A 21,497-nucleotide genomic window follows, 5' to 3' on the forward strand; every position below is an offset into this window, starting at 1 on the left:
AACTAGGTTTATAATTATTTTTTAACAATATTATTATGATTATTTTCATGGTAATACTGTAGCAGTAATGGTGTTTTTAATGTCTGTGAGTTGTTTGGAGTTAAAAGACACTGTGACAGTCCGTTGCCCGTCATGTTCTGGTGTAAACACTTCTTTGTGTGTGACATGTTTTTCGTTAGGCATTACATCTCTGTGTGAACAAATAATATGATAAAAAAAATATTAACAATATAATATTAGCTGCTATAACATTATGGTAACTGGCCTCATATTGTACATAGTAATATGTGGTTTTTGCCATGTGGTACTATCGTATTAATATTTAGTGTATACCTAAATTTGACGACTTTGTGGATTCCTGGGCCTTCCATGCTGAATGTGCAGTCTGTTAGGATGACTGTAAGCGGATTAGTGAACGAAAAAGTGGCTTCACACTGTTTGTTAACTTGAAGTTGTGAATCAAGCTGTAAGAAATATTTTGAGATCAGAAATTTTCACCTATGAGCGTCATCGACGTTTTATATATTCTGTTTGCATTTCTATAATTCTATTTACACACTTACTTCTACATCGAGCTGCGGCTTTTGTACCACAAAGTCGTCATCTTGGCTCCACAATTGTTCCGTACCTTGGACGTTAGCCACACCGGTTATTCTTATTAAACTGTGCGACGACATTTTGTCCATGTATTCTGAAGGTTTCACGAAAGTGTGTATGTTTTCTCCTAAATGAACAGACGAACACCGTTTATAATAACAGTTGTATGTGTATAAGATTTTTACATGTCCAAAATACTAAATGCATGATTCTATATAATGGTACAGACATTTTTTTTTAAGTTTTATGTATTGTTTTTATGCACTCATATGTTTTTGTGTGCTAATGTGTATACGATTTATACTCGTAGAAAAAAAAATGCTTTGATTTTCGACTTTTGACTTTCATATCTTATCTATCAGAAAAGTGAATCTATTTGATACTTTTGAAAGGATAAAACTATAAATTCTCTGTACCTATACTTTAAAATAATCGGGAAAAACTTAAAAACGATCGAGGGAAAAAATAATAGAAACTTTTACTTAAAGCTTTTTATACCACTAATCCATTCTCGCAGTTTTTCGGTAAATCGGTATTCACTCAAAAATTAATAAGTAACAACAATAATAATATATTATATTGTAATAATTAAATATTAATAGGTAATAATATAGTAAATGCAATATTTTCTTCAAAAATTGGTACTACCTACCCTAGATTATAATAAAATAGTAAGATAAATTATTATTTTAAAAATATTTAAATTTATCATCATATAATAATATAATTCACAAGATATATTACATGATCTATACTACTTAATATTAGGCATAAACTCGACAGATTGTTTTTTCCCAAAAACGTTTTTTCGTAGGTACAATATGATTATTATTATTGAAATCAAATTTAACGTATACATGAATACGTTACAGTTTAATGCTTATTGATCAGATGCAATTTACACCTACTGTTTAGCATGACAGTTATCTACCTACTTTCCTAATTTTTGTTTTGTTTAATGTGGATATTCCCGGTAATAATAAGTTAAAAATAAGTTATTAAATTCTAACTGGCTGTGTGATAGTCGAAATTACTCAAAAATCGATCGTGCTTAATGTACTAATATGCGTGTATTTATCACTTATTATATAACGTTATCAGGTTCCAAAATTTTGACTCGATATGAGCAACGATCCAGTTTGATAGTTATTATGGCGACGGCAAGCCAACGACCATTAGGCCGAGTAAGGCCAAGTAAGGCTGTTGTAGTAATTATACTACAACAGAGCTTTCTCGTCGATTACTATAATAGTTGCATGTCATAACCAAATAGTCTTATACGATGAATTTTGTAAATAATAGAATTATTTTAAAATGTATTAATTATTTTAGACATTAAAAAGTTAGTGTCAATTAATTCAAGGCGTGTCAGCCAGTGCGACGAGCTTATTAGTTTCTCGTCAGACGGTAAAAATTTTTAAAATAAAATAAGTATGAACCGCGAGAAACGTACTTTGATTGGGTTTTAGAACGATGTTTGCTTCGCTTCTTTTCAACTTGTTGATTGTCGTGCCGGTGTACAGGATCGACGATGCTGACAGCACGATGGAAATGGATCGCGGTTCTGATGACGTGTTCTGGGTAAAAAAAAAATAATTTATTAAATCATCAGGTGAGTAATCAGTGGCGTAACTAAGGGCCCACAGATCCCGCTTTGCGGAAGGCTCACGGAAATTTGGGGCCTTTGGTTATAGCCAGTTATAGGGTTATATTTGGTATAAAAATATATTAGGGGCCCATTTTTAACATTTTTATTTTTGCGGGAGGGGGGGGGGGCAAACTTTTTTGTTACACCACTGGACGAGTTACTAGCACTGTGTCGCTCGGAACGAGACCTTAAAGTGCAATCGTAATAATATTATATTTTAGTCAGCGATGACACATACTATTTTAAACACTTCATTAACTTCTCTTTTTCTTACTTACTCACACCATTCATTTTTTTTATTTATCCTATTCGATTTTCTATATTCATAATTTTATAATGCGTTTTATATTTTAATTTTTTAAATATACCTAACTAGTTTTTAAATACCTACCTAGACATCTTAGATAGGTATCAATATTGATCTACAATTCCTTTATGTGTTAACTTGTTACTGATTAATTAATTTGTTTTTTAATTTTATAACAAGAATTTAATAATCCTATAATCTAAACATACACTATACATTCACTGTCACCACTCGCTTTATTAAGCGTACTTTTCATGTAGTACCTATATAATAATAAATAATAATATATTAAAATATATATTATCGATTGTATTTTTTTTTAAATAAAGTTATTATTATAAGTTATATACCTACTTTAATGTTTATAGTAAATAATATAATATGTTTTGACTTACGTGCATGCTGACTGCGATTTTAAAGCTTTCGCCTAGCATGATCTGTTCGATGTCGAAGATCTTGAATTCAACGTCTTCGATTTGTGAGTCTTCCATGTCATATATCTCCTGAGCGATTGGAACCACCTTAATAGCTTTTTTTACAGCCATTTTGTCTTCCGGTGAGTCTAGATCAAAGAATCAGTCTGTTAGTTTTAAAAAGTAAATAGTTGTTATATTATTGGCCTAGTTTGAAGATTGACTAATCTTGAGGGTGAGAAATTAAAAATTAAAAATTTCTTTTTAAAAAAAATCCTTGGCTCTAACCCTAGTTGCGCTTATGTACTGTCTGTCCTCTCTTGTAACTTTCAATATCCCTTCCATTGTCAAAATTAGTGAAATGAATACAAAATTAAGTAAATAGTTTCATATGTATAGTTAATAAGTGTTTATGAAGAAATTTGGCATTCGCCATGTATAGCATTGGTTTTATTCTGATATCGTTTCGAGGCTTGATAATTGACCGTAAGTTAATATCTGTAGAGAAACGGATACAGTTATAAATAGAGAAAACTTTTTCAATAGTATATCGTTGTGATCATGGCATATAAGGTCAAATACTCGAATAAAACGATGAAAAGTATCGTTTGAAACGCCCTGTGCGTGTTTGTCGATCGTAACTGTGTACCTACCTATCCGATAAACGACTTATAATATTATGCTAAAACGTAATATTATGTATTTAGTGTAAAAATATTTTTCCGGTTTATTTTCCATGGTAGGAACAAAACGATTTCGTTAGATTATATTTTTATTAGGTACAGCATAATATTTAGGTTCATCGATCTATCAATAATTATAGAGCGTTTAAATGTTCTCTAAAGTTTCGTTAAGTACTTATTTATTTTTATTTATAATTTTATTATTAGTTTTATTACAAGCTATTATTATTTTTGGGGATTAAAAATAATGTCATTTAAAATTATTTTTTTTTTTTTTTTTATTGGTCTCGATTTGGGATAGTATATTTTTATATGTCATCTGTTCTCTCTTTATCTTATATACGCAATACGCGCCATTATAATATTAACTGTAATTCACATTCACATATTTAATATTATTATAGCTCGTTTTCATTCATACCGAAAGGATTTTTGTAGAGTTCAGTGATGTCTTCCATATCTTCGATTTCGGGTAATACTTCTTGTCCGATTTTTTTCGTCACGATTAGTTTTCCGACGCTGCAAACCAAACATGTTAAAATTAGTTGATAATAGGTATAATATTACCTAAGTACTTTTGGCTAATGTCTTAGCAACCATAAGAATATATATTAGACGATAGTCACGAGATAAAACTATTTGAATTTATGAACGATATAAAATATAATTAAGATATATCGTGATTAATAATTATAATAAAATACGCCATATTATTTAGACAATAAGAGTAAAATACAGTTTAAATTTTTTATAGTTTTTGATGAGTATTTTATTTTATAAATCATTATTTTAAATATAGAATTAAAATGTTATCATTTATTATTAGACGACATATTTCAATGACGTTTTGGATTGCACAACATCAATTTTATTCGATCCTATGTTCGACTTTTAGCATTACTTATTATAGTTTAATGTTAACATTATTCGGATAGTGACGATATTTCATATTTATGGATGAAGAATTATAATATAGATTAGCAAAAATACACGGATAATATCGAAATTATCAAAATATTGGAATATATTATACTTTTGTTAAAGTAATAAGTTATTAGCCGGAAAAATTCAAATATTTATAACATCGTTGTAGATCTATATAATATGCATACATATTATAATAATATGCGATGTGTTATGGACGACGGTAAGCACTATTGCGTCGAGTGGGCGCCAAAGGGGCAGTTATCCTTATCTTTGCCGGATGGGAAGATAGAATAAATTCAAAAATAGACACATATATATACACACTAACTCCCCTCCGCCCACAATAGTATATTGTGGTTTTTGTCTCTTGGCGTGTACGATAATATGGATAGGCGTAATAAAGTAATAAATATATGTACCTGCCGCGCAATAACTTGTGTATAAAAGACCTAAGTATCATCTGTGCCTATAGGTAATATGCATAAATAAGTGTACAACATTAAAATATGTGTCATACAGACACACAGCAGAATAGAATGAAATCGTTTTAAGTTTTGACGTATAATATATGATATCAGTTTTTCAGTAAACGTTTCGATTTTGTTTATAAGTGTTATGATAGACTTACTAATCTTAAAGGCATTCAAAACTGGATTATTACGATGTATTTATGTGGTTTACTGTGGAAAATAAAATTTTTTTTACTATTAAAAAAAATACGCCAAACATCAGTTTATACAAATTTGATTGATAAATATATTTATTTTAAAAACCAATTTTTTACATTGAAAACTAACGTTTAGCAAAGGGCTTAACGTGATTAATACTGATAATATTATGTTAAATTTTCTACAAGGTACGATGAGAACGTGGCTGCCTAACACTTTTGATAACAATGGTAATGGTACATACTTTATTATGACGCACCATTGTAACTACATTTTTGGTGGAATTATTTTACACTCTATATACATTTATTACTCACTAATTCGGTATCGTTTTCACTCTGGACCAAAATCCATCTTCCGATTCTTTGAAAACGCACATGTCAGCCCGCACTTCCGTGTACACGAACGTCGTGTCGAATCCGATGTTGACTTCACCCTTTCGGACTGCCTCAACGGGTGCAGGACCACATCTGTACATACCTGTTGGGTGTCGAAAACGTGTCAGTTAGTTTTGGTATATAAGATGTTATTTGTCTAACCTTATGACTATCGTATTATTATCAATAACTGTTGATGATTATGGAATAATCGTATTTTAAACAACACATAAGGCTCGAAAATTATACCAATAAATACAATTTGACCTAAAAAAATCTTGAAGTAATATTTTTAGTGGGACTTTCGTTTGTTTTATCCATGAATAGTCTTACGCGTTCAGCACATTCGCTTGGTTATTTTTACGCTTTTATTCAGTTCGTATACACCATGTCAATATCGTGAGCACACGTCATTTAAAAAATGTTTTACAAAATTACAAAATGATTAATCGCACGATAGGTCATAGGTTATGACCATAATGCAGCGGTATTCTAGTCGAATTGTGTTTACGCGAATATTATTATTTTTTTTTCGCGTACGATAAAAATCGAGTGATCGGATCGTGAATCAAGGATTTCGAAAAAAAATCCATATTAATTAATCTATTTAATATACTAATATCCGATAAATCGCATTTGTCGCGAATAAAAAATAAGCCAAAACTCCTTACTGTCGCTCGTCTCCTGCGGCGTCCCGTCGATCGACTGCCATCCACCGTAACCATTAGGCAAGTCAGGCCTGGTCATCCACACGTCATTCCACACGTGGAAGTTCCAGCACGAGTCGTTCGTATAGCTTCCCGGGTGGTTGTTGAGCTTCTCACCGTTCACGTCGATATAAGTGTCGATGGTTAGACTGGCGTTCGTGTCGTGTGCTGACATGTAGTTGGTCACCGACCGACACGGTATTCCCAGTGCCCTACAAACTGTAACAATCACCAAGATTAAAATAAGGCGTATACACGTTAATATAATATTACATATTATATTCATTTCGCTGGCATTAGTGTGATATAATATGTGTTTTTAATTTTTAATGTGATCCAATAAAAAAAATCTCTAAATTTGATCACACGGCGTTTTAGATAGACTAAATGAGTACACCACTAGCATAGTCTTACTGCAGGAATTAAAATATAGGACGTAGATTGTCATTACTAAAATTAAACTCTATATTGATCTTTATTGTTTTGCTCTTAAATAGTTGTTGAAAATATTATAATACGAGGCCACGTGTAACACTTACTTGTAACGATGACACCGGAAAATACCCAACACTGTCCGTACTTCACTGGTAGTTGAGTATTGTAAAACTCTTCAAAAATTGGAGTGCTGCCTATCCACGCGAATGGACTGGTACCGTCTTCGAATGAACCATCCCATTTGCCCTCGACTAGACCATTATCGTCCACGTTATTCGTCTAAAAATAAGCATTCGTCTATTTAAATGTTCTGAGACGATTAAACGAAAGATAGTTTTTTTTTTGTAATTGACGTCTCGAATAATACATAATGCTACGACGTTTTACAATGACAATGCTTCAATACGTATTCATTTTATGCATCGCGAAGTGGAAATTAAGTATTTTGATGTCATTATAATATAATACTGTAATGAGTATGAAAATATGAAACGTATTAACTATATTATAATGCTGAGTAAGTTGGTCATGTTTTTAACTAGTAAAAATTAATTAAGTTAAAATAAAAGTTAGTCTCTGAAATTTGTCTAATTTCTAATTTAGCCGATGAAAATAATAATAAAAATTTGATGTAAGTTTTTTTATTTTAGTCTATTATAAAATATGAAACAATATGATAAAAAATGTGTCAAATGAAATGAAATGATTACCATAAAATACTAAATATTAATTAATTAATGATAGTTTTACGTCTTACAGAACACTGGCATTTTTACAATAATAATAAAAATAATAGTAATAAAAAAAAAATTACAAAAGTAATTAGTTACTATTTGTCTATACTTTTAACACGTTGGATTAGATTATTATGCGCATTGAAATCAACTCGCCAAGTTGGAAATTTATTATGAACTTTTTTAAATAGTTAATGCTTAGCTTTGGATATTATGTTAAATATATAAACACGCGTGACTTACGATTGCCGAAATGGATCTGGCCATTTTCACCGGATCGGCCCGGTCCTGGTGCGGGATGGACGATCTGTCGAGCAGCATCATGACGGACGGTAGGACTACCGATTCGAACTGTCCGAAGAACCATTGGTATCCTTTGGGTTCTTTGTACGTGCCTTGCCACACCTTGCCGTTGTCGTTGAGCACATATTCGTCCAACTGTTCGTCGTCGTTCAGATAAACACCGTCGTCTGGAAAATACATGCGCAGGTCAGAACACGCACTTGAACGTCGTATAATATGCAACGTCGGGGCATAGGATTATGGTTTAGGATCGGTAGAGGGCAATAATAAATTTGCGATTTATATATACGTCGACGATTGGCCTTTAATACGTTTTTTTTTATTTTTTGTCTTTATAAAGACAAACGAGCAGAACGGTCAGATATAATATATCATATAAATCATTAAATTATGATGATGATTTATAATTTTTCGAGTTTAATACGCAGGTATTCGATTATCGTCAAAAGTTTTAATGTATGAAGCGAGTTTTTTTAGGTAACCGAGCTCCCCGTGGTTCTGTCGGGGATGATATATATTGCCAATAATAGCGTCCAGCCCATCACGCATACTACACTGCATAAATTGATCACGCTATACGCGGCTATATAACTCACTCGGACTCCAGGGGTTGAACAGCACGTAGACGGCTGTGTCGATTTGATGTTGATTGACTCCGGCCACTCCCTTCCGGGCCGTGTGCACGATCATTTTCCACACGGAAACCGGAGCGTACGGCGGTATTTGCACCTGGAATATATAAATAATATATTTATGATTGATGTAAACAAATGCGCGTTATTTTACTTATGTCCGACCAAAAATCGTTTTTAAGTAATTATAATATAGGCACGTGTATTGCGCTGCACATCGGAGTGTAACAGTAGCGCTGGAGCCGAAATTCAAGCGATGACAAGTTTTCATAATATATTGTATTATAATATTCTATGTTTGTCACTCAGTTCTTTTGGATAGGGGTAAACAGTTTTTTCCTTTCGATTTGTGTTGTTTATTTATAGCATTTCATATAAAGACGAACATATTATAACATTGTTTTTTGTCATCCGATAAAATAAATTTATCTCGATAACTGATATCGTATTAGAATCGGTGCCGTCAAATTGAAATTCGACATAATCTAACGAAAGTACTACGACTACCACACTTGTATGACGCGTTTTCGGTGTTACCGACAATCAGACTTGATTGTACACCGCGGGTATATTAGTTGAACGGAGGGTCGATATATAATTAAGTATTACACAAAGAATGAAATGAATATAATATTGCATACGTATTTATCGGTAAGAGATATTATAAAAACGAATATTATAGAACACATTAGTTGTATAAGGTGATATTATCGGAAATGGTCTACATGTTTTTCCTGACTACACGAACGATATTGAGACGGTAATCAAATACTCTATTTGAAATATCTGATGTAACAGTGACTACTACTTATGCGGAGTTGCCGCTATGGAATAAAAACAAAGTGACTAAGTCAATTGGAACTTATCAGTTGCTTTTAGAGCCATTATGACTGGTATTTGTATGGACGCCAGAATCAAGTATAAAATCGGGAAAAAACTTACTCGCTTTGAAAATATAATCAAACGTAATCGGTTTATGCATTGTGGGACGTCTTATATATTAATAATAATATAATGTAAATTGTCTGACCTGTACGGTGACGGTGGACCCTGTGAAGCTGCTGAACCGGGCGTCCCATCTGTCGGCGATCAGGTCCTCTTTTTCTTTGATAATAAGCGCGGCACTCGTGCCCTTGGCCGGAGTTGGGGTTGGTCCTATGGAACACAAATTACAAACCGATGTAAGTGTTTATAGTGCCTAAAGTTGTTGTGACACCTGAGGGTTGATTACTCGATAATTTACTAATTTAAAGTGACGTAGTTACTGGAGTTGGATGTACAACAATAAACCCACGCCCCCAAAACGCAGGACATAATCTGATGGGTTTCATGTATAAATATATAGCCGGGAGCTATGTTTTTATGGACGGGACAATTATTCTTAGAACTCACGAAACGCCCTTTGTTTCCGTTAACCATTTTCATAAAAGAATTTTCACTTTTTTTTTCCAATTTAAAATAAATGTATAATAATATGCTATGCAAAACGATTTAAGACACGAAGGATCCTCACTGTTTTAATACGTCGACTTTTCATTTAATTTATTCTGCTTTGAAATATATTTTTTTTAATATCTGTTGTTTATATAGTCAATGACTTGAAATATCATTACTATGACATTATGTCATCACTCACCTGTCACCAAAACAATTCTAACGATGTCTTTGGTCTTGTCGAATTGTCTATTAAATTTAATGCCAAAATAAAATGGTTGGCCACGGCGAAATATAGCTGTTGATCCATCTTGTAGCAATTCAAAACGGTCAGCATGATGTTCCACTGCGTTTTCCAAAGGATACAGATGAGTTGAGACTACTGTCAGTGCCATGATGATGCGTTGTTTCTGGCGTTCCTGCAACAAAATAATTATATATATTTACAAGTGTTCTGATTTTCGATGTTCCCGATCTGACCATGTGATTTGGCGATAAAATGTTATTTAATATCCTTTTTTTTTTAGAGTTAAAAGTATTTTTTAAATAATAATAATAATAATATATAGATACCTAGAGCAAATAAAATTCAAAGAATAATATTTTATAAATTACAAAAACATAACTAAAATTGTTATTCTTCGTTCAAATATATTATATAATTTTGTTCGAACTTAAACCTTTAACTTTGTGCATAATACAAAAATAAGTTTTATATATTTTTTAGATTTTTAGATTTTTAGAATTATTATGAGAAACCTTATTTTTAATTTTTAAGCCTTAGTTATTTTAGCTCCTTAAATTATTAACTAAAAAATGCCAGTGTAATAATCACATAATTTAAAAATCAATAAATTTATCACTGCGCTTAGAATCTAAATTGAACTTAATAAAGTAACTACTATACTAACTATACCTATGTTTATTATTTAAAATAAATTGAAATCGTTGTATGAATTACATTAAGATTTAATCATTAAATATATCCACTAAGTGCAAAAAAAAAGTGTTATTTATATTTTATAAATACATTTTTTTTTTTTAATGTGTCAATTATTTAAATTATGCTTATAAGGAAAAAGTAAATACGTGACACGGTTGGACTGAGTATTTACATAATACATAATTATATTATTATTATTGGAGTTTTGCCAATGGTAAAAGCCGCATTAAATGCGGTTGGCGAATATCAAAGATTATAATTAATTCAGCATTTATTTATTATTGTACCTACTTAGTTACGCTTTGGGCTTTAGTTATAAGGTTTAGTCGCACGGACCGATGAATATTAATATTTTAAATAAGAGCAGTGTGTGTGCAACGTTCTTCAAAATCACACGTAATAAAAGATCGGAGCAACACGGTTTATAAGGCGATGGTTTAGGGTTAAAGCTGTAAGGCAGCTCAAGAATAAAGCGCCATTTTAATTAAATATCATTAGATGTAATGGAGTTGCTTTCAAGTATGAAATGATACCGAACTAGATTAAATCGTACAAATATTTTTTATCGAATAGAAATTGACGTGGTCGTGATGGCTGATAACTTATATAAGTTATTAACGAAATAATACGATTGAACGACTCGGTGATATTAGTCAGAAACAGGGACATATTATATGACTGGTTTAAAGATCGATAAGCCAAAATACGAAAAAAACAATATTTTATAAAAATTATTTATGAGACATTTGTAAACAAAACTAAGTACGTACCTAATTATAACTATTGCCTTCAAATAATGTGTGTATAATTATTTCAAATTTAATTTATATTTGTTTTTCCGAGATCTGATTATTATATTTTGTAAAGACATTCGACTGCTTTACCATTACATTATTGACGATGTATATATTATCATTTCCCAAGACATATATTTATTAGAATAAATGTAATAATATTGGAAATTATATTTTTATTTTAAACTATATATAAATGCTCGGAGAACGAGAGGATTAGGTACATTATTTATCCTTTGCCAACCTTATTAAAATTTCACTGTTATTCACAATATACATCTATCAAAGCACTTTCTGCAGTCGGAGAGTATTTCCGGGAATGCGGATGCAATAAACATTATATAAATGCAATTTTTCTCGAACGTTTTCTGTATTAATAGTGTGTTCGACGTCTGTTTTATAAAAATCATTTTCCGACTTGCGCTGGCAGCACCGTAGCGTTTTTATTTGGCTGCGGGGCTGTGTTTTAAAATTTAAATCGAATACTAATTTGCCATGTATAGAATTGTAGACAATTGTTTATGGGAACATAAATATATAGGCACTCGATATAAAATATTTTGTGCTGCAGACTGTATAGTGAACGCAATATAACATATTATTATTGTTGAGTTACAATATTAAAAATACATAATATATAATATATACTTATAAAATATTGTATTAAATTTATACAGGTACGCGTTGTGCGTTGTCTTGTGCGTGAGTTTAATATTAGTGTTAAACATTTTATATGAGGTCGTTACATTTCATTTGGATAATCATAATTATATTTAATGCAATCACGAGTTTATCGTCTATAACGGACAAGGTTGAATGTGTCATATATTATGTGTAAAAACGTTTGTTCGATGAACTGCGTGAAATATTGACTTGCGCTTAACACCTAACCTATAGTGCCCACCAAAAATCTCGAGTATATACCTGTATATTACACATGATATATTGTTATTTTAGCCTTGTATATAGCCACTATTTTTACGTTTTGATGATTTCAATTTTCGGCGATTTGTTCCGACGAGTGCCAAACGATTGACTAATTATTGGCACGTGCGTCGACATTTTATTCTATACGTCCGACGACTGTAACTCAGGCAAATGACAGTGCAATGATAACATTAACTCGCTGTATGAAACGATACGACTATACAGTCTACAAAAACCGTTCGACCAAACGACGAGTATTTTTATCATCGGAAATGAATTTAGGTCACTCGTCCTGCAAATGAAAGGTCCGCGATCAGGGAGATTTCTACTACATTATATAGGTACTATTTTGCAATGTTCTGAGAGTTGCAATGTACCTATCGACTTTGTTACATTCTTAAAACTCTTCCGCGCTATCCTTTAATAATTAACTCTTACTTGTTTATTATTTATTTTTTTTTTACAGCACAAAGAAATTAATGAAAGAAAAGTAAATTTAATTATATTATTATGCTATTATTTGTAGCCGCGTTGTTTGAGATAAATAAAAAAAACTACACGTTCAGGCTTGGATAATATTATCTAACAATTAATTCTGTAATTATTAAGATTAAAAAAAAAAGCCTAGTTGATTAATATAATATATTGTTATCTCATATTTCTGACCTATTTAATTTTATTCGAGTAGGTAGAAACGTTTTATGTACTCAAGTTTAGTTTTTACAATATGGAGACTTTTTTTTATTGATTTTTAAACAGCGCACGATTTTTAGAATATTTCATTTTGAAAAAAAAATACGAGTGCTCGTATTCGAAAACATCACAGATTTAAATTTGTTCGTGAAAATTATTACCAACCACATAATAAAAATGTACAAACAAAAAATGTTAAATACATCACACTGTATATTGGAAAAAAAAAGGTTTAGTATGTTGAACTATTTAACTTATCTATACTATTCACTTCGGTTGTTTATATCCCAACCGACTTCGGGAACGGTTCGCGTAATTTATGTAGCTACTTGAATTAATTAACGAAAGTAATAACTATTATTATTATTATTATTATTATTGTAGTAATTATACTAAAAATATACTAATTTGAAAAATAATACTATATTAAAATACACGCGTATTTACTACGGTAGGTAATTATTCTGTTTTATCTGAAATCGAAATTTGTTGTTGCGTGATTACTACGACTTACAACGGTATTTATTATAGTCTTGTGCGTTTTATCAACGTATATTAAAATGATAATATGGATGGGGTTTTGCGTTTACTTACGTGAAGTTGGTTATTACACACGATCTACGCGTAGAATGAAATTTTGTAAGTGGGATTCGATTTCGGGACTGTCGTCATATTCTAAACAGGCGAGACCTTCATATCAATCGATTATTCCGAACCGAACGTCTCTCTCTCACTCTCTGATCTTTGGTACGTTTGTGCAGTAGTCAATGTGTTATTACTAAGACTGTGATAGCAGTCAGACGGGCCGAATCGTGTTAATGTGTACTATTACATGTTAAACACACGGTAGTATCCGAATTTCGTAAATCTTGGCTTGACGGCGTGCGAAGAAATCACCGCTGCAGATCTAAAGCGATAACGGATTCGAAAACTTATAAAAGACATAAAACGGAGCAATGCATTATAAAACGTTTGAGCGAGCGCGTGTACTTATTAATAATATTATGTTGTTCGACAGCGATATTTGCATAATTATTACAAAGGTCAACCGATTTGTATTTTCCTCCTTAAACGTAATGGGAATAAAAAAAAAAAAAAAAAAACGTACGCACGTGCATTTATGTAGTGTAATAATAGTACAGGTGAAGGTCGAGTGAAAAAAAAAAAAAAGGAAAAACCGGTCCACCAAGGAATTCGCCTAAACTCGACATCGTCGTATATAGAGACAATATAAAATGTATAGGTACAAATCTTACTGTGATTATTATAGTATGATTCGGTACGTACTGTTGTATTGTATTTTCCGCAAAACTTAAACGGCGACGACGACTTTAACAACAACAACAACAATAACAATAATTATTATTTACGGATAGGCGGTAACTCGAAATGTAGTCGCGAACTTTTCACGTCATTTATAGGGAAAAAAATAGTTATTATACCACGTGCCCGCTTTTTTTCTGTCGAACAATCGTATTATTATTAAAATTATAAATCGCGTGTCGTAACGTCATATAAAATGCAGCAGTTGTATATTATGGCAACTGATGATTGTCGTGCAGTTTTTCTCCGTCGTTGGATTATATTGTCATCACGAAAAACGGAAAAAATCCCGGGTTTTTCGACCAATAAATTTTTTGATATGATAATAATATGTAAAATACGTCAACTCCGTCAACTGTAATCGCATACCTATGCAATAATAATAATATAGAGACATCTCAAGTAGTCCAAGGACCGATTTTACGCTCTCCTCGTAGACCGTGCCCAACGACGTACCCGCTTGTATTATTATAATTACCACAAAACAAATATTTTATTAAATGCGTATGATGTTCGGTGGCAATCAGATGGTTTGGCCATTCTGCCAAATGCGACTGAATCAGAACGCGTTATATCTACGTGCGATGTACACACAAATTATATAATATATTGTCCGTGGACTACGAGTTGAGATTAAGTTATATTCAATATTATGATACAACTGATACGAATTATAGTCCGACGACGGACGAGGAAATGCGTTTTCAGAGCGTCACCGCCCCGACGACGGTCCTCGACCTCGCGAAAATCCATCACAACGTCGAGTGCATACGATATCACATTCATCGAACCGACTACACGATTTGGCTAATGCGTATAGCGTCCGTGCACGCTGCCAACTGAAGTGAAATCGAGCGATGCGTACAAAATACTTTAATATATAATATATTATATTATACATAGGTACATAGGTATCCTAAATACGGTATAAACCTGATATTCATATCTATGTGTGCGTCTAGCCAGTACGACTTAGTCAGGTTATGAGTCAATAGGCGTTATATGTTGTATTGTAAAAGTTAGTCTGACTCGACATCGCGGTAGGTAGTGAAAACGTACATTGTGAGCGCTATACGAGTGTCCTATATAGGTAGTATCATTTTATTATTAGGATTTTATCAAAGTCCACACTTAAAGCGTTTTCCGTCGACGTATGCAATTTATCGTGAAAACTGCGTGTTTCACTATGGATGGTTTTGAGAACAGAACAAACTGGTATAGTTTGCGTCACGGTTGTGTTGAGCGTGTTGGACTAAAGCAAAACAGTTAGTATATAGGCGCCTGTATGTAATACCGAGAAAAATTTTTAGACTCAATTATTGAAAACGTTTGAAACAATTTTAATTTTCCTGCGATCATTGATGCATGATAAATTATACTCTCAAGTAAATTAAAATAATTAATGTACAAAAATATAATTTTGATTTTAATTGCGACGTTGTTGCAGTGTACACATAATAGGAACGGGACTATAAAATGCGCGGTACACGAGTAACAAAAATAAATAAACAGACGTACAAGCAGTTAAACCTTTGAAAAATTTTAACAAAAATATGAAAAAGTCTTAAAGAAAGAAGAAAAGCGATGTAATTGCGCCCTCGACAGTTTCTTCGTTTGCATTAAATCCACCTCTGGTTTCCACGCCGTAACTCCCAATCCCCTAGTCAAAATTTGTCCAATCACGTTTATTTACGACAGCGATTATAATATAAAATTTGTACATAAAAATAAACGCTTGTATTCTACCCAAACACGGACGTTTTCCCCTAAGACATTCATAGTTTTGGCGAATAAAGCGGGTAGGCAAGTATGTAAACATTACAATAACTATATACCGGATGATTTATTTAACGCAGGTCAATTTTATTTTTAGATATTGAAATACTCCGATTAATAAACTGCTTAGGAATATACCTAAAGTTAAGTATTTATGTTGTCATTTAAAAGAGTAAAATAACATAAATAGTAATAACGATAAAAACGGTAAGAATAATTGTTTTCCAAAAATGTTCTTTAACGATTTAAGTTTATATGAAAAAAAATATTTTCAAAAACGAAAACAGTTTTTTAAGTAATGAATATCTTTTGTTAAATGTATATCATCCTGTATGGCTGTATACTATATGTATATAGAAGATGGCCAATAGGTAAGTGCAAATAATATAATATAAAGTTTATGTATTCAGGATGCCTTGGCGGCGATTTATCGACCAAGCACAGCGGTGATCGATCGTGGGCTAGGACAAAAGTTCCGGAATAGTCATAACTATGATAGTTATAGAGAATTGAAATCTCCACTGTACCTACCTTCGTATGACTATGTAGGCCTATACTAAGAAATGATTTTCTAAAACTTTAAAAAGGGACTCACACAGGGATTTGTCGCCTGACGAATAAAATAAAATAATTATTATGATTGGGTATAATTTTAAATCTGTATTTTATGTTTGGTCAAAATCGTCAAAATAATAACGTTAAAAATATATGAAGTTTTTATTTAATGAAATTTAAGATAGTGTAAATCTATACAAGGAATTATTTAATTTATTACGGGCAACTATGTACAGGATCAACTATAGTATTATACATTTTATTCTTTTTCACATAATCATATTTATTATTATTTTCGCTATCATCATCACCGGATGTACGTTACGAGTTTCAACGACTTGTGATGCTGCAGGAGAATCAAAGGATAATGATTTTGAAAGTTATCGACAGAGCAACAACTACTGTAAACAGCAACAACTACTTACCCAAAGTGTGATGCATTACTTTTTCTCGAAATCATTAAATGGGATAATTATTGATAATTAAAAATGATTATGGTGATGATTGATGAGCAATATCGTACTTCACCGTGATTTTAAATGCTCGTGGGACAGAGTTAGAGCAAAATATATTTCTCTATAAACAACCATTTAATGTATGGTTGGTTATTTAAGCCCATAAAAGTATTTTTTTTTTAATTATTTACTAAATTATTAACACATATAAATGATATAAGCTATATACTAGGACTTTAAAAAAATATTTTTTTTTTTAAACAACGATCATGTGCACGTATTTATAAAATAAAAATATAATAAATACAGTAATGAAATATAGTAATAAACAACATTTGACAATCAATAATATAACAAAAATAAATTGATTTGGTGATTCTTGTGTAATAAATTTCCAACTCGCAAATAGATAATTGTTATTTACATGGTCTATTATAATGTAAAATTATAAGATACGGAATCAATAGCAAGTCACACGATAAAAATTTAATTGTTGTAAAAAAAAAATTGAATAAATAAACTAGAAAAAAAAATATTTGATAAAACATTAGATAGATACTTATATTTACCTATCACAGTAAAACTAGTATTGTATCTATTGTATTAATTTTAATTTATAAGCAATATTATTTTTAACACTTAAAAATTATTTTTTTCAATATTATTATATTTATTTAAACAAAAATATGAAAAATTTCTTCAATAAATTTACATCATTTCATCTAAATTTATATTTGTAGGTAAATATATGGAACAGTGTTAATGAGTTCAAGTATATTTTATTAGTTGGTCTAATGTTTAAGTGATTAAATATAAAAAACAAAAGTTAAGCTCTAATATGATTAAAAATATGTTGGAAGCTTAATAATCAACTTTAATTATTCAATTATAAATAAAAATATGATCTAGTTAAATGTGATATCTATCATCTATACACACATACAGACATACGAGATATACTTATCAGTTATTAATACAAGTTTTATTACTTAAAAAATATGTAAATTCAATTAATATGTTTATATGTTTTAATTTTATATTTATTATAAATTAACATTATATACACTCAAGTTTATGGTATTTTATTAAATAGAGGCTACAAATTAATTTTTAAATTTTTTAAATACATTATTTCTGTAGTAAAAACTTAAAATGCAAATAGCTGATTAGGTATGTGAATAGAATATTATGTTTCTGTAAAATAGTCAACAATTACGTGTTAAGTTAGGTCAAGATTATTAAAAATTGCATAGAAATATTAAACATTTGAACTAATCTCGTGTATTATTAAAATACTTAATATGACAATAATTTTAATATTATGATATATACTATATTTTGAACATTTGTACTTTAATACGTGTTTTGGTTAGAACTTTATTTATCAGTGATAAACTGCTGAAATACTCAATAACTTAAATTTTTGAAGTACGATAAAGTGTGTACAATTTTGGTCTTTGAATATGTTACAATTTTTTGTGCTTTACCTATTTAAACATCGTGCAAATTGTTAACTGAAAATAAGCTCATTACTGAGGTTTATGGATTAAAATAAAAAATTAGCTAAACAAACAAATCAATTAAAATGTTTATTTATTATATGTGTGTGAGATGTTTGAACATATCATGAAATTGAAATAGGTACTTAGGTCTTAATTATTAAATTGTTGTTATAATTGAAATTGTTTTCTTTCAGTTAGGCAATCAATTTTTTTTTTTTTTACTTTAGGTATACAATTTAATCATTTACTTGTGCTTTTTTATGATATCTATAGGTAGCATCTTTTGTTCTTATCCAATTAGAACTCTACCTACTAGAGAAGGCTAAGTCCAATATTAAAAAGATTGTTTATATTATTTATTTCATAATATTATTGTTATCATAAAAAGAAAAAAAAAAATCAAATATTAATACTTCACGATTTCGTCTCTAATAGTGTAAGCATTGAACTTTCAACACTAATATTTGAATAAATGGATCTGGGGACGGATGAAAAATCAAAAAAAAAAAATATTCGTATGAGAACATCGAAAGTGATGTGATAAGATCCGTTTTAACGGTGTATAATACTATATTATGACGTATGTTGCGCATGCACACGAGTTTGGAATCGTAAAGAAATAAAACGTATATATTTACCTCAACGATGATCGTGTATGTGACCCAACGGACGTTAGCGGAACGGCGTGCAAAGTGCAAATATAGTCGAACGTAGTAACACGATTGAGAATTGATATAATATTTTAGCGGTACGTAGAAGGTACGTTGTGGACGCACCGAGACTGTCGGACTATTATGCGACGGACACGGCACGGGATTTGGTATTTATCGGGATAACCTAGATTTGACGATTCCTACTCTCCTCCTTCCAGCCGCTGCAGAGTCGACGATAAACAACAGAGAAAAAAACGCATCTGGCCGATTACCGCGACGACGAGGATGACCTCCAAAAACGAAACGGCGCCGGGCACACGGCAATGGAAACGATAATAATAATAATAATAATATTTGATAATATTTGTGTGCGTAATATTACAATATATAGATCTCTGGGGATAGAAATTCCGGAGAAAACACTCGGAACACAGGGAAGTATGGAAAAGTTAAAGAATTTCAAAACAATAAATTTCAAAAAAAAAAAAAAACATCTTAGGTTTCGGAAGATTAAAAAAGTGAATTTTGAGGAAATTGAAAAATTACGTTTACTCTCAAGTTCTCATAGTCCAAAACAATTTTTGGTAACACATTATGCTTTAATATGTGACCTCGCTAAGGTATAGATTAATTTTAAATTGCTTTAACTTTAACTTTTTTTTTAAAAAATAGTGTCTAGTAATGTAGAAAATAGAAATGTATACTAAAATTAATGTAGGTATACTATCATTTCCAATAAAATACCGTATTCGTCGGTATTATAATTTATATATTATATATTTATTATAAATTTATATAATTTATTTTTATATTTATTTATATTTATCTATACGAATATTATAACTTTAAAGATAGGTATCAAAATAATGTTTATGTGAACGTATTTTTAAATTTTAAATTTATTCCATTAAGTATTGGAAATAAATATAGATTGTGTTTTTTCCAAAATATATTTTATCAGTAAATTTTCTATTTAGTCGATCATATTATAATACGTAAATGCTCAAAAAGTAAATTTTATTTAGATCCGCTTCCTCCCATTCACGTCAATATTGCATCTTTCGTTTGTTTTATTACGTTTCCAGTCAATGCGATATTACTGTAATAATACACAATCGTGATATACTTCGTAACGTGCGTAATATAAACGTGAGGTGGGTGTCGATTATGTGACCAATATTCCAATACTGCAGTCGTGGGCAGTGGGTTTTTTTTTGCAGTGTGCGGAAATACGTCCGTTCGTCGTTCCTAAGGTCACGGACGGTTTTTTTTTCGTTTCATTTTGCGAGTCATAGTCACATAATGTCGTATCTGATGAGCACCGTTCACGCGAGTTTTCCCTGAAAACCTATTGGATTTCTCCGCGGACGTTTAATCTAGTTCCGCAAAATTTTCCGTGCACGCATCGCACACTCATCGAGTGTTACGATTGCACTGGGTCAAGGTGAAGGACACGCGTACATTATTATTATTACAATTACAATATTATTTCGTATTATTTTGTTTGGCGCTACATTTTTCGTTCAAAAATAACGTGGCCTAACATTTCGCGTGTTGCATTACATGTGTTAAAGCTAAGACAGAAGTGCTTGGAGATTTGAAGGGGTGAAGAGAAGGAGTTTTCAATTTTTACACATCAACAATTTCACTTTTGGCTAGGTAATAAAACTCATAAAGACATAAAACGAATTTTTAAAATTGTCCATTTCTTCAAAACTGGCTGTTATTTTGTTCCCCAAGTTTATTTTCTTCTTTATTATACACAACAAACAGCAAAATTATAAAACACATTTTTGAAATCCTGCTTTACTTATTAATTATTTAATACTAAATAAGCAATGAGGAAAAATGACTTCCTATAGTCTATAGTCTTTAAGGCTAATATTTTTAAAAGTTGATTATATTTTAAAAACTTGTGTTTCTTGAAAAAGATTGCTGGACATGTATTTTTGTTTACATCGAAATGAATAAACAGTTTGATTTTTTTTTAAATTAAACACTTATTTTCTTG

General features: G+C 30.9%; 1 protein-coding gene across 2 annotated transcripts; it reads right to left on the reverse strand.

The window, feature by feature from the left end:
• Positions 1 to 6: 6 nt before the first annotated feature.
• Positions 7 to 19,640, reverse strand: LOC114132146 (hemocyte protein-glutamine gamma-glutamyltransferase-like). Of its 2 annotated transcripts, none has more exons than XM_050205154.1 (14): positions 19,472 to 19,640; positions 10,068 to 10,284; positions 9,462 to 9,586; positions 8,396 to 8,528; positions 7,740 to 7,966; positions 6,867 to 7,041; positions 6,292 to 6,546; positions 5,561 to 5,723; positions 4,070 to 4,167; positions 2,948 to 3,114; positions 2,051 to 2,174; positions 564 to 724; positions 334 to 464; positions 7 to 190 (listed from the first exon to the last, which is right to left on the reverse strand). In XM_050205154.1, exons 2-14 carry the CDS (start codon positions 10,258 to 10,260, stop codon positions 46 to 48), a joined length of 2,097 nt encoding a protein of 698 aa, XP_050061111.1. In that variant the 5' UTR covers positions 10,261 to 10,284; positions 19,472 to 19,640; the 3' UTR covers positions 7 to 45. The 2 variants fall into 2 exon arrangements, with proteins under 2 accessions (XP_050061111.1, XP_050061112.1); XM_050205155.1 differs by lacking the exon at positions 19,472 to 19,640 and adding an exon at positions 13,817 to 14,170.
• Between the last annotated feature and the right edge of the window lie 1,857 nt (positions 19,641 to 21,497).

The sequence above is a fragment of the Aphis gossypii genome, chromosome X (genome assembly GCF_020184175.1).
Source record: "Aphis gossypii isolate Hap1 chromosome X, ASM2018417v2, whole genome shotgun sequence".
Taxonomy (NCBI): domain Eukaryota; kingdom Metazoa; phylum Arthropoda; class Insecta; order Hemiptera; family Aphididae; genus Aphis; species Aphis gossypii.